The following is a 13599-nucleotide window of genomic DNA, read 5'->3' as shown; positions in this document are numbered from 1 at the left end:
TTAAAGAATCAATTATAGCTGTGATGAGAGATGATGTACTAAATAAATCATCAAATGAGGACATCTGGGTTGAGCTCAGAAATATTAAAAAAAAGGAGGGCACCCGCACTACTAGAGGAGACCCCCCGAACAGTGAGAGGGCAAAGGAAGAGCAAATATGTAGGCAAACGTCTGAGTGAAAAAACAATTGAGCAATAATAGTCGAGGACTTCAACTACCCTTACATCAACTGGGACACGGAAAGTGTAGTGGGCACAGAGGGCACTTAATTCTTGAACTGCGTTCACGAGAACTTTCTTAGCCAGCATGTAACAAGCCCAACATGAGGGAGTGCAATTCTAAATTTAGTCCAAGGAAATGAAGCTGGGCAAGTGGAGTGGATGACCATTTCTGAAGTGGTAACCATAATGCAGTTGGATTTAGCATAATTGTGGAAAAGGATAAAGATAGAACAGGGGTAAAATTTCTAAATTGGTGAAAGACAAATTTGTGAAGTTGAGGTTATCTGGAGGAAGTAGACAGATTACAGAAAGGAAACAATGAGACATTCAGAAGTGAAATTCTATGTGCGCAGTGTAGACTTGTCCCCATAAAGAAAAAGGGTGCTACTGCCAAATCTCGAGCTCCTGGTTATCCAGAAGCATACAGGGTAAGATAAAGCAGAAAAAGAAAGCTTATGTCAGTCACAAAAAACGTAATACTGTAGAAAGCCGAGAGCAGTATAGAAAGTGCAGAGGTGAAGTAATAAAGGAAATTTAGAGAGCAAAGAGAGGCTATGAAAAAATATTGGCAGGGATAATCGAGGGAAACCTAAATAGGTTTTACTCTTTCCATAGTTATCCTCCTCTGATGTATGGATAAAACCCATCAGAGATGTACAGGGCAGATGTGGGCAAGGTACTTTGTCTCTGTCTTCAGAAAGGAAAGTTCTAGTTACAGGAGGATTGTGAAATATTAGATACAAGAAGAATAATGAGAGAGGAAGTACTAGAGGGACTGTCATCCTTAAGAGTGGATAAATCACCAGGATGGGATGGAGTGGAAGGAAGCCAGGGAGGAAATAGCAAGTACTCAGTGAGGATCATTTTCAAAACCTCACTAGATACAGGCAAGTTACCAGAATATTGAAGTCTGAACAGTGCACCTTTATTTTATTTATTTTAAATATATTTTAAAATATAAATTAGGGTACCCAATTATTTTTTTTCCAATTACGGCACAATTTACTATTGCCAATTCACCTACCCTGCACATCTTTGGGTTCTGGGGGTGAGACACACGCAGACACTGGGAGAATGTGCTAACTCCGCACGGACAGGGGGCCGGGATCGAACTCTGGTCCTCGACACCATGAAGCAGCAGTGCTAACCACTGCACCGACGTGTTGCCCTGCCATTATTTAAAAAGGGTGCGAGGGATACCAGAATATTATGGGCCGGTCAGTCGGACTTCAGCAGAGGGCAAATTATCAGAATCAAACCTGAAACACAGAATAAACTTCACTTCGAAAGGGTTGGTCAGCATGGTTTTCCCTAACCGGGAACGGTCATCTCTTAATTTAATTTAATTTTTTGAGGCAGTAACAAGGAGGATTGATGAGGGTAGTGCAGTGGGTGTTGTCTACATGGATTTCCGTAAGGCATTTGACAAGATTCCACCTAGGAGACCAATCAGAAAAGTCAAAGTCCATGGGATACAGGAGAATGTGGTGAGTTGGATTCAAAATTGGCTCCCTGACAGGAAGCAAAGGGTTGATGCATGGTTTTGCAAATGAAAAACAGCTTCCGGTGGCATTCCGCAGGGCTCAGTGTTGGGACCCTTGCTATTTGTTATATATTAATGATTTGAACTTAAATGTGGGAGGCATGATTGGGAAATTTGCAGGCGATACAAAAACTGGCCATATAATTGATTGTGAAGAGGATAGCTGTTGGCTCCAGAATTACATCAGTGGTTTAATTGTGTGGGCGGAGAAGTGGCAAATTGAGTCCACTCTGGAAAAGTGAGGCAATGCATTTGGGGAGGACAAACAAAAAAACGAATATTCAATAAATATGAAGATATTGAGAAGGGTGAGGAAGTGAGAGATCTTGGAGCACATGTCCACAGGCCCATGAAGGTGGCAGAAGAAGTGGATAAAGCGATAAAGCATATGGAATGCTTTACTTCATTAAACAAGATGTAAAATGCAAAAGCAGTGATGTAATTCTAGAACTGTACAAAATGCTGGTTAGGCCACATTACAGGAAGGACACAATTGCTCTGGAGAGAGTACAGAGATTTACCAAAATGTTGCCAAATTTTCAAAATTGCAGCTATTAGGAAAGATTGGATCGGCTTGGGTTGTTTTGCTCAGAACAAAAGGCTGAGGGGCGACTTGATTGAGGGGTTCAATCGAGTAGACAGGAATGTGCTGTTCCCCTAGCAGAGGGGTCAATTACGAAGGGGCACGGTTCAAGGGGATTGGTAGAAGGATTAGAGGGGACAAGGGGAAACATTTCTTAATTCAGAGGGTAGTGGGTATCTGGAATTCAGTTTGGTGGTAGAGGCAGAAACCCTCAATTCATTTAAAAGGTGCCTGGATCTACACCTGTAGTGTTGTAGCCTGCAGGGCTCGGGACAAGTTCTGGGAGGTGGGATTAGAATGGGTGGCTAGTTTTTTATTGTTTGGCTGGCATCGGCAGGATGGGTTGAATGGCTTTTTTCTATGTCATGTATCATAGAATCCTGACAGTGCAGAAGGAGGCCATTCAGCCCATGACGTCTGCACCGATCCTCTGAAAGAACACTACCTAGGCCCAATCCCCAGCCTATTCCTGTAACCCCACCTGACCTTTGGACACTAAGGGGCAATTTATCATGGCCAATCCACCTAACCTGCACATCTTTGGAATGTGGGAGGAACCGGAGCACCCGGAGGAAACTCTGGCAGACACGGAGAAAGTGCAAACTCCACACAGTCATGCGGCTTGAATCAAACCTGGGTCCCTGGCGCTGAGGCAGCGGTGCTAACCACTGTGCCACCGTGCCGAGCTTTGTGCTTCTATGGGAACATATTTCTGCTGACTTAAAGGTGGTGAAGCCGGTTAGTTCTCCAAGAGCTTCCCCATATTTGCACCTGTGAGACTTACTGCAATACTTCTCACAGATGAGAGCGATCTGGCCCAAAGTTCTTCCCGATGCCAACTCCCACAGGCTATTCCTCCCAACCCCCGCTGATTATCTGCTGCTCCAGTGAAGCACCAGAAGACATTACGTTAAAGTTACATTGTGTAAATTGGAGGGGATGAGGTCATTAAATTCAGCATTTATTGAATAAAAGTGAAGGACCAAATGTATTGGTGCATTTTAGCCTACAACTATGTCTTTGGCCATTGCTTATTTCTATGGATCACAAAAATCATTATTTGCCTGATTAATCTACTTAAGTTTATAGCAGGTCATTAAATTCCAGAGAATAATTATTTCCTTCTCCACCTGAAGAGATTCACTTGTGGTATGCTTGCATGAAATAAAAGGGGTGGCATAGTGGTTAGCACTGCTGCCTCACAGCGGCAGGAACCCAGGTTCGATTCCCACCGTGGGTGGCTGTGGAGATTGCACGTTCTCCCCGTGTCTGCGTGGGTTTGCTCCGGCTTCCTCCCACAGTCCAAAGATGTGCAGGTTGGCTGGATTGGCCATGCTGAATTGCTCCTTGGTGTCTAAAGGTTAGATGGGGTTGCCGGTGGTGGGGCGGGTAGGGTGCTCTTTCAGAGGGTCAGGACAGTTTCAATGGGCCAAACAGCCTCCTTCTGCACTGTAGGGATTTTTCTATGAAAAGATGTGATGGGTGCTTTTTTTAAAATTTAGAGTAATCAATTATTTTTTTCCAATTAAGGGGCAATTTTGTGTGGCCAATCCACCTAACCTGTGCATCTTTGGGTTGTGGGGGTGAAACCCATGCAGAGACGGGGAGAATGTGCAAACATACAGCGTGACCCGGGGCCCGAATCAAACCCGGGTCCTCAGCGCTGTAGACAACAATGCTAATCACTGCACCACCGTGCTGCCCCTGATGTGATGGTACGAATGAAATGTAGCTCATCCTGATTTATAGTGTAAATGAATGCTAAATGAGTGACACAGACTTTGATGCCAAATGCAGGTGCACCTAACTGGTGACTTGTGCACAAATTTTCTAAAGTTTGGGAAAACAATCCAGCTAAGTGCCAGCACTCTAGTCCAGGGAATGTGTTCATGACTGTTAACAGCCTCCATAGTGGTGATTTCAGCTGAGTTTAAATAAATATAAATACAGAACCTATCTCTTCCAACAGATTTTAGTTTTGAAAATTGTTTTTTTTTTTTTCCTGATTGTTGCATGGGAAGTCACCAGTAACTATAACAAATGCAAAACCTGTTTGGAGGGTACTCTGCAACTTCTCTTCCTCGTGTTTGTGCTGCGTTTATAGAACAGTGGAAAGGTTTTGGTTAAATATTGCTGGAAATCATATTATTCTTTGTCTTTTAAGGTGGCTGAGAGGGCACTTTATTACTGGAACAATGAATACATTATGAGTCTCATAGAGGAGAACTCTGCTGTGATCCTGCCCATCATGTTTCCTAGCCTATACAGAATCTCTAAAGAACATTGGAACCCGTATGTATTTTGACCTTAATTAAAATATTTCTGTTGCCTTTGAGAAATTTTCTGCATACGTTCTCTAATTCAGCAATGACTCTGCCAGCATTATTCTCTTCTAACCAGAACTGAAAGCCTGCATTTTACCTTCCATTTTTATCCACCTTTCCGATTGCTCACTGACAGAGCTTAGTGGTGCTTACCCTCGTGTCTTGGTTAATCCTCAAGTAGATTTCAGACCAAGCATAGGTCCATCACCAAAAATGTCTGCTTATTTCTACCATTGCCTACCCACCTCCAACTCTGTCTCATCCCTGCAGGCACCAGAACTCTGTCCATAATCATCATTTCTCCAATTCCCTCGCTGACTGGAGTCCCCATCTCCTCTTCACACAAACTCCACCTCATGCAGAACAGCGCAATCCTTTGGTAAATTATACTCGCCAATTTGCTGCCCTCCATCTCCACCATTCCAGGTCAGTTGTACTTGGTTTCCCCGCGTACCACTTCACAGCATATTGATTGCAGTTTCCACATTGACAAATTCTTCAGGGCCTTGTACCACCACACTTTTCCAGCCTTTCCAAACCTATCAGGTTGCCAACTATGTTGTTCATTGTGCAGAGTTTCTTCTCTCCTTCAAAGGCTCTTTGAAATTTGCCACTTTGATCTCACCTTCCCAGCAGTCCCTCTAGCCGCTGCTGATTATCTGACACACCAGTGAAACACCTTAGGACATTACATTAGTATTATTGTGTAAATTAGACATGGTGAAGTCATTAAAATTATTTAATTGAGGATTTATTGAACAAAAGCAGGGAACCAAAATGTATTGGCATATTTTAGATGATAACTGTCTTTGGCCATTGCTTGCTTGCGTAATTATTTATTTATCAAATGTTTTTATTAAGGGTTTTTATTTCTATAAAGAGCCAAGATGAGTGTGAACATAGAAAATATATACATCTGTTATCATCCATCTTTTTATTGTCCTCATTTTCAACATTTTCATCAATAAACAACCAAGAAAAAACAAACAAAAACAAATACAAAAACAAACCCCACACACAGACCACACCCTGTTCACTATACAGACCAAAACATCCACCCGTACATTCCAGGTAAAAAAACATAAATTACAATCAATCCGTAAACTGTGTAACCAAAGACAACAACACCACCGACTCTCTCTCTCTCTCTCTCTCTCTCTCTCTCTCTCTTTTCCCCCCCCCCACACACACACACAATGTTCAATGGCAACCAAATCTCGGAAGTGCATAATAAACAGCCCCCATGAATTGTGAAACTGTTCCTTCATCCCCTTCAGCTGCGACTTCATTTTCCGGAGTGTCAAAGGAATTCAAGTAGTTCCCCCCGCCAAGCCGTGTCACAGGATTGAGAAGCTGACCTTCTCTTCTCTTTCCCCCCCCCCCCCCCCCCCCCCCCCCCCCCAAAAAAAAGCAGGACCCGCCTCCGGGCAATCAGCGAGGCGAAGGCTAACAACATCTGCACCCGCCTCCGCCCCAGTCGGTCTGCCACCCCGAAAATGACCTCTAGGGCCCCTGATTCCAAGTTCACGAACACTACCCCGAGAAGACCCTGAAAAACCTCCCTCCAACAAACCCCGCGCATTCCACGTAACTATCCTAACCCCTCAGCCCCTCCTATCCGCCATCATCTATGGGCTCTATGCCTCTTTGTTGCTCTCGCTCTCTCTCTCTCTCTCTCTCTCTCTCTCTCTCTCTTCCCCCCCCCCCCCATTGTTTCTGCCCACGGTTCTTGTGTGGATCCCCCCCTCTGTCCGGTTTATTGGCTGTTGGCTGCAAACGGGTCCTGGAACAAATTGGTAAATGGCTCCCACATTTTGTGGAAGCTCTCTTCCAATCCCCGGATGCCGAATTTAATTTTCTCTTTTTGGAGAAATTCCGACAGATCGGACAGCCAGTCTGCAGCTTTGGGTGGTGCCGCGGTGCCCCCCCCAATTCCTCCTCCTCTTCTCCCCCCCCCCCCCCCCCCCCCCCCCCCCCCCAAACTGAAGAGTTCTGGCTGCTCTGACACCCCGAAGGTAGCCACTCTCTGGCATGGCACCACCATCACCCCCACAACCTTGAACATTGCCTCGAAGAAGGCTGTCCAGAACCCGACAAGTCTGGAGCATGACCAGAACATGTGGGTTTGGTTGGCTGGGCCTTCTTGGCACCGTTCTCATTTGTCCACCACCTCTGGAAAGAACCTACTCATTTGGGTTCTGGTTAAGTGAGCTCTGTGTACCACTTTCAACTGTATTAGGCTTAGCCTTGCACATGTGGCAGTGGAGTTGACCCGGTGCAGTGCTTCGCTCCAGAGTCCCACCCTATTTCAAACCCTAGGTCTTCCTCCCATTTTTCCCTTGCCTTGTTCAGTGGTGTGCATGCCCTTCCGAGTTGTCACCCATACAGAGCGCCGCAGTTTTCCCTCCCTAGGCTGTCCGTGTCCAGTAGGTCCTCTAATAGCGATTGCTGCGGTGGCCATGGGTCTGTCTTTGTTTCCGTACGTAAGAAACCTTTGACCTACGTATATCTTAATGTGTTTCCCCCGGTCAGTTGGAACTTCTCTGTTAATTCCTCTAGTGTTGCCAGTCTGTTGTCTGCGTAGAAGTCCCTAACTGTCAACGTCCCTCCATCCTATCTCCACCTTTTGAAGGTGGCATCCATTTCGGCTGGCGTGAAACTGTGGTTGTTGCAGATGGGGACCTTAATGAACATCTCGATTAAACCAAAGTGCTGTCGTAGTTGGTTCCACTGGGCTCATTGAGTGCCTGGTCGGTAGGGATGGGAGCCAGTGGCCAGGACCCGGAGGGAGGTCCCCGTGCAGGAGCTGCCCTCCATTCTTTTCCATTCAGCCTCCAGCTCCTTTACCCACTCGTTTCTGCTGTTGCTGCCCAGTGATAACATTGCAGGTTTAGGAGAGCTAGGCCCCCGATGCTGCTTGTTCTCTGCAGGACTTAGTTGGGGATCCTAGGAATCCCCCCCCCCCCCCCCCCCCCCAACACACACACACACACAAATGCCACGATCAATTCTTCCACTGAGTTAAAGAGCCTTAAGGATGTAGATCGGTAGCTTATTTATTTATATTGATCGCCAAAATTGTTCAAAATATTAATCTGCTTAAGCTTATAGCAGATCATTGAATTCTGTAACTATTCCGCCTGAAGAGATTCATCTGTGGTATGCTTGCACGATACAAAAGATGTGATATAGAATGAATTAAATATATCTCTTCCTGATTTTTATTGTTAATGAGTGCTAAATCAGTGCAGAAAAAGGCTTTGATGCCTCTATGCACGTGTACCTAGTTGCGTACTGACTGGCACACACAATTTTCTCAAGTTCGGGGAAACAACAGTCCAGGTAAGTGTTCACAAAACTCGCACATGGAAATGAGAGCCTGAGGAACAGGTGGCTTGGTTTTGAGGTGACAAAGAGACATGGTTAATGTTTAGAAACAGCACCCTCTATAGGAAGAAAACAGCATACAGCAATACTGTCTGATGTATCTTTTGTTACAATTTGAATTGTTATACCATGTATTTCATTTACTTTAAATGATAAGAACAATGTGTAGGCAGTTGTAATTTGAATAATCGTTTAGCTGAATTTTTCTCCCTGATTTAATTTCAATCAATTATTTTTGAAACACAAATTATCGGCATAAATGTACCCTAAGGTCATCTTTTTGTGCAACATCCATTTTTGGATTTTATTTGTAGCAGATCTCAGCAATGCAGGAGCTAATAAATTTATTGAAGTTCTTTCTATGATTTCTTTGCAAAGCCACGGTACTTTGAGATTATGCTTGTGCAAATACTGAAGGCTTAATGACTCGTTGAAATTGTATACACATGTAAAGACTACGGAAAAGGCATTTCCTTAAAGTGGTCCATGAACTTGTGTGTGTATGTAGCTCCTTCACCAGCCCCCCCCCCAAAAGCAAGTTGGAAATAACCCAACAGAGGTAAGTTTTAGTCTTAAACAAGATACATTTGTTTATTACAAAATTATTGCTGATATTTATTCAGGTTAAAGCGGTTGAAATTAACTAAAATACAGAGACTAAGATTAAAAGCAGATAAAGATAAAAGAGACTTGAGGATGAGATTTCAAAGCCATTTCGGCGATGATATTGCAGGCCTGATGCTTGGTTTCCTGCTTTCTGAAGTGAAGGAAACTTGAGGTTCAGTTTAGCAGCCGTGATGGCTTTGCAAACGGCCAGTCAAGATTTGCCTTTTTTGGGTGGACTCGGGGTGTTCTTTGGGGGAAAGAGAGGAGGTTTCCTATTCATCACTAAATCTGCAATTATGGCCCTTGTAAATTGTCTGAGCTTTTTCAGCAGTTGATTTCTCATACATTCCTCTTTGTTCTCCCTTGGCCAAGAGCCACCTCTGATGTTGTTTCTGAGTTCTTCTAGGGGCACAAAATGGGTGCTCTCAAACAGATTTTATGCAGCTCTGAAACTTAAAATGTCTGCTATGTTAATTTTGATGAAGCATGGATCCACTAGGCAAAGAAGTTAGTTATGTTAGGGCAGCACGGTGGCGCAGTGGTTAGCACTGCTGCCTCAAGGCACTGAGGTCCCAGGTTCGATCCCGACCCTGGGGTCACCATCCGTGTGGAGTTTGCACATTCTCCCCGTGTCTGCGTGGGTCTCACTCCCACAACCCAAAAGATGTGCATGGTAGGTGGATTGGCCATGCTAAATTGCCCTATTAATTGGGAAAAGAGTAATTAGATACTCTAAATTTATTTTAAAGAAAGAAGTGTTGAGGTCCTTTGAAGTCCCTTCCTGTTTCCTGTTCCATCAGAAGTAAAAAGAACTTTTCGCATCTTTTAGAATTTAATAGCTGTCCCATGAGGGATCTTTGCCTTTTTAATGCCTCTTCCTAGCCAGGTCTAGAGATATGATTCTGACTAGGTTTGAATAAACATTGCAAGGTACCATGTTGTCTGTCTATACTTCAATTTAGAAAATAATGTGCTGTTAAAACAGTTATCCGTTAAAATCTGTAACATGTTTGTGACACATGTCGCTAGTCATATTATTTTCTGATAATCACGATTGGGATTTATCAATATTTCTTCAATGCTGGCATCATTTTCACCACCAAATTTTTTACTAAGCATAAATTCATGCACATGTAACTTGGTTAAAATGTATTTTCTAAGCATAGGTCTGTTTTGTGCAGGGCAATTGTAGCATTAGTCTACAATGTACTGAAGGCTTTTATGGAAATGAACAGCCCTTTATTTGATGAGTTGACGGCAACCTACAAGTCAGATCGCCAAAAGTAAGACTTTAACTGCCTTTCATTTGGCTTATTGATTAATGGTGATATTGAACATAGGATTTTCTTAATTACTGTTACCATAAATTAAGCACATCCCATGCCTTATAGATTTGTGTGATATCATAGTACCTTGAAGCACAATTATAATGTGAATTTATTCAAAAATCATAGTATCATATTTCTGAATGGATTGTGGGAAATAATGGAGAACCAGGAAAATTGACAACAGTTTGAAGCTAAGAAGAATGTGTCAGGCACTTGGTGACTTCTATTGGCACCTGATACACGGGTGGAATAATAGGTTTTATGATGGACTTTGAAGTCGCAATAAAAATAAAGGTTGAGTTGCAATGCAATTTTATTCAAATTTAAACACAAATGACTTCTTTCCCTTATTCAGCCCCCTGTCTGCCCACCTCAAGAACTGTAAAAACAGACAAAATAATGATGAGGTTTGATACCCTTCATTTTCTTTGTTCTTGATTTTTGACTGTCTAGAGACCATGATGCCTCCTCAAATAATGCTACCTGTTGCTTACGTTTTCTGGGTGGCACCAATGTCCCTCTGCTCTGCAAATCCAAACGGTCAACTTTTGACCATGTTAATAGCTAGATTCAAACTGGGATAACGCCTCGGAGTGATGATTCCTAAAATTATCTGTAACAGTACATTGAAATAAAATAGCAACTTGCAGAAGGAGACTGCACCACATAAAATGGTCTTCACTTTCTTTAAATGATTTTTCAGGGAAAAGAAGAAAGAAAAGGAGCGGGAAGAGCTTTGGAAAAAGTTGAGGGCTCTTGAAATAAAGAAAGGCGTGAGAAAAGGGATGCAATCTTAAAGAAACATGGTGCTAATATTCCCATGGTATACATTGATGTAGTAAGAGGTGGAGCAACAGTTTTCTGTATTGTGCTACTTTACAGTAGATTTCACATCTGTTTCATTATCAATGACAGTCTGTAACAGTATTGTATATAACTTTTCTCTTCACATTTAAATGGTATGTCAAAAAGAAGAGCGTCAGTACAAAATATGTACAGTAGATGGATGTCTGAGCTCTTCTATAAATGTAGTCATTGTCTTACCTTTTTTCAAAAAAAAGAAAAAATAATTTAACATCCTTATGGGTGCATGGAAACACCCAAGAAGATAGCTATATCAGGACACCTAGATCAAGAGTTCCCGACTCGTTGGTGGCAGACTGCAAGCAAATATATTTTAGACTGAAGATTGTGTTCCTGCTTGACCCTGAGACTTTGCTGCATTTTAATTTATACTTAAGGTGAAGTTATTTCTTACAAGTTTGTCAAAGTTTTGTTTTTAATTTGGTGGTTTTAAACCTATTGTGGTGTTAAAATACCTCTACACGCAGCACACTGGTTGTGTAAAGGTTAGTGTACATGTGCATCAAGATACAGTTCATAACGTTTGTACTGGTAGTAGTGTATTAAAGTACACCTTGCGGATATTTTAGCAGTATTGTACATTAAAGTATCTGTTAAAGATACAAAGTTGTTTTGATGGGAAACAAAACTGAGTAAGCAAGATATATCCAATAACTAACCAAAGTGTAAGTTAGTTGTACAAAATTTTATTCATTAGCAGTATAAGCTACATAACCACCTGCTGTATTTCATATTTACATCACCAATTAATTCAGACAAAAAACTTTAACTTGAAGGTTCCTGTAGAGCAATGAGCACCCTTCCTAACTCCATGCGCATAACTGCATTATACATTGTGTGGGAGAGTTTGCTTCCTCTGGTATATAGTCAGTGCAACATGATACAAGACTAACATTGTTGGGATTGTGTATGTGACTAATGCATGGGGTCATCAATGCCATATACACCTCAGCATTTTTATTGAATTAGTAGGGAAATAAGCCATAATGTTTTATGGCGTAGTATGCACTGTATTAATCCAGTTGGATTGTTACACGACCAGTGTTATATTGCTCCGTGTGTTACACCACTCTGTTGATAAACAGCTTTTATCCCACCAGGTGTGGGAAAGTGTATGGTATGAAACTTTGTTTTTAAAAGAGAATTTTTGTTTGGTAGTTTTGATTTTACTGCAGATCGGACATGCACCATCCTGCTCTGTTCTCAACCTTTTTTAAGAAAACTAACTTCACGCTTCAAACAAAAAATTAAATGGCCATTTTTTGCAGGTTGCCCTCAATCTTTTTGCTCGTTGGAAAGTGTTGGAATATCAGTACAAAATCTAACCAGGAGTTGTCCCTTTTAAATCAGACAACAGGCAGAGTGTGTAAATTTGATTTCTTTCAGCTTTGAAAAAGGGCTAGATGGGTCAAACAAGATACTGCCTCATCAAGAAATATGTACTGTTGAATAATCACTTGTTGGCTCAAATACTGATACAAGATATTTGCACTCAGCTAGCATCAGTTACTATTCAGTGGATGCTGCACTTCTGAACTGCACCTTTGAAGGTGTTACAGTAACCTGAGAACTGATGTAGGTATGCTACATACAGATATTTGATGTTTTTTGGATGATACGCTAAAGCAAAACATGTTCTTAAAACAGAAATAAGATGTATTTCAGGGATGAGTGGGCCATGAAAGAAATGTATTACAACTTTTATGAAAGTTAACTAGTAAAGCAAGTTAAGACTGTCTTAAATGGACTCCACTGTACTTTCAAAATGGTAAATGTGATGCATTCTAGTCAATAACCATCTTTGTTGGAGCAACCAGTGTTGCTTACTGTGTACAATGGCAGTATACGATGGTTTTTATACCAACACAAAGCAGTTACTGTATTACATGACAGATTACTGTGAACACCCTTAGGTTCATTTTTTGACCACGTACTGTAAATAGGCTGTAATCAGAAGCTCATGTATTGACTGAGGAGTTTTAAAATATAAATCTTACCAATGAATTTCTTGTGTTACTTTCTTTATCAGACGCAAAACGCAAAAAGACAATGTTATGCACTTTGTATTCTTTGTACGGAAGGTGCACTTGAGATTTTTCATGTCTTTTTCTGTCAGCAGTATTCCTACAATCCTGACAGTGTGTAAGTTATGTACATTGTTGCATAATTGTACAGCAATGGATCAAATACATTCTGTAAATTATGTTCTTAAAACTGAGATTAATCTTCTTTCTTTGTCAAATCCATTGATATAAGAAATATTTTCAACAAAATGACATTGCATTAAATGTAAAATATTAGCACCTGTATCAGTTTATGTTAAGATGCTGTTCTCATCTAATATCACCTCAGAAGCACTCTACACAAATACTAGATATATATTTTCAGGGTGTCACTCAGATCAATAACAGACTTAAGTCAGATTTTATTTAAATTAAATATTGGAATGCAAATCCAGGTGGTTTTCCTATAATATAGTACTTTGTGTATTATACCTACATTCTTTACTAAATGATCAGATAAAAATTGCTTCAATACAATATGTGCAGAAAGCTGAATAAAGTATGGTCGGTCGCAACTTTCTGATATAAATGCTAATGATGCAACTGCTCCTCAAAGAAACTAAAAGTCATGAAACAAGGTAAGTCAAGGAGGTATTTTGTGAAATTAAACGCCAGGAGAAATTGTGTAATGGTCAAAAATGGCAAATTCTTCAGATAATTAAATATTGTGTCAAGTAATT

General features: G+C 41.4%; 1 protein-coding gene across 1 annotated transcript in view; it reads left to right on the top strand.

The window, feature by feature from the left end:
* The window catches only part of LOC140403900 (serine/threonine-protein phosphatase 2A 56 kDa regulatory subunit epsilon isoform), a 50131-nt gene extending 37271 nt beyond the window's left edge, over positions 1-12860 (top strand). Inside the window, exons 10-12 of the mRNA XM_072492124.1 lie at positions 4512-4639; positions 9846-9947; positions 10696-12860. Of these exons, the coding sequence (XP_072348225.1) occupies positions 4512-4639; positions 9846-9947; positions 10696-10789 (324 nt within the window). The 3' untranslated portion in view covers positions 10790-12860. The remainder of the gene's footprint in view (positions 1-4511; positions 4640-9845; positions 9948-10695) is intronic.
* The last annotated feature ends 739 nt before the right edge of the window (positions 12861-13599 follow it).

The sequence above is a fragment of the Scyliorhinus torazame genome, chromosome 2, assembly GCF_047496885.1.
Source record: "Scyliorhinus torazame isolate Kashiwa2021f chromosome 2, sScyTor2.1, whole genome shotgun sequence".
NCBI classification, from domain to species: Eukaryota; Metazoa; Chordata; class Chondrichthyes; order Carcharhiniformes; family Scyliorhinidae; genus Scyliorhinus; species Scyliorhinus torazame.
This window is presented reverse-complemented; position numbering and strand designations above follow the sequence as displayed.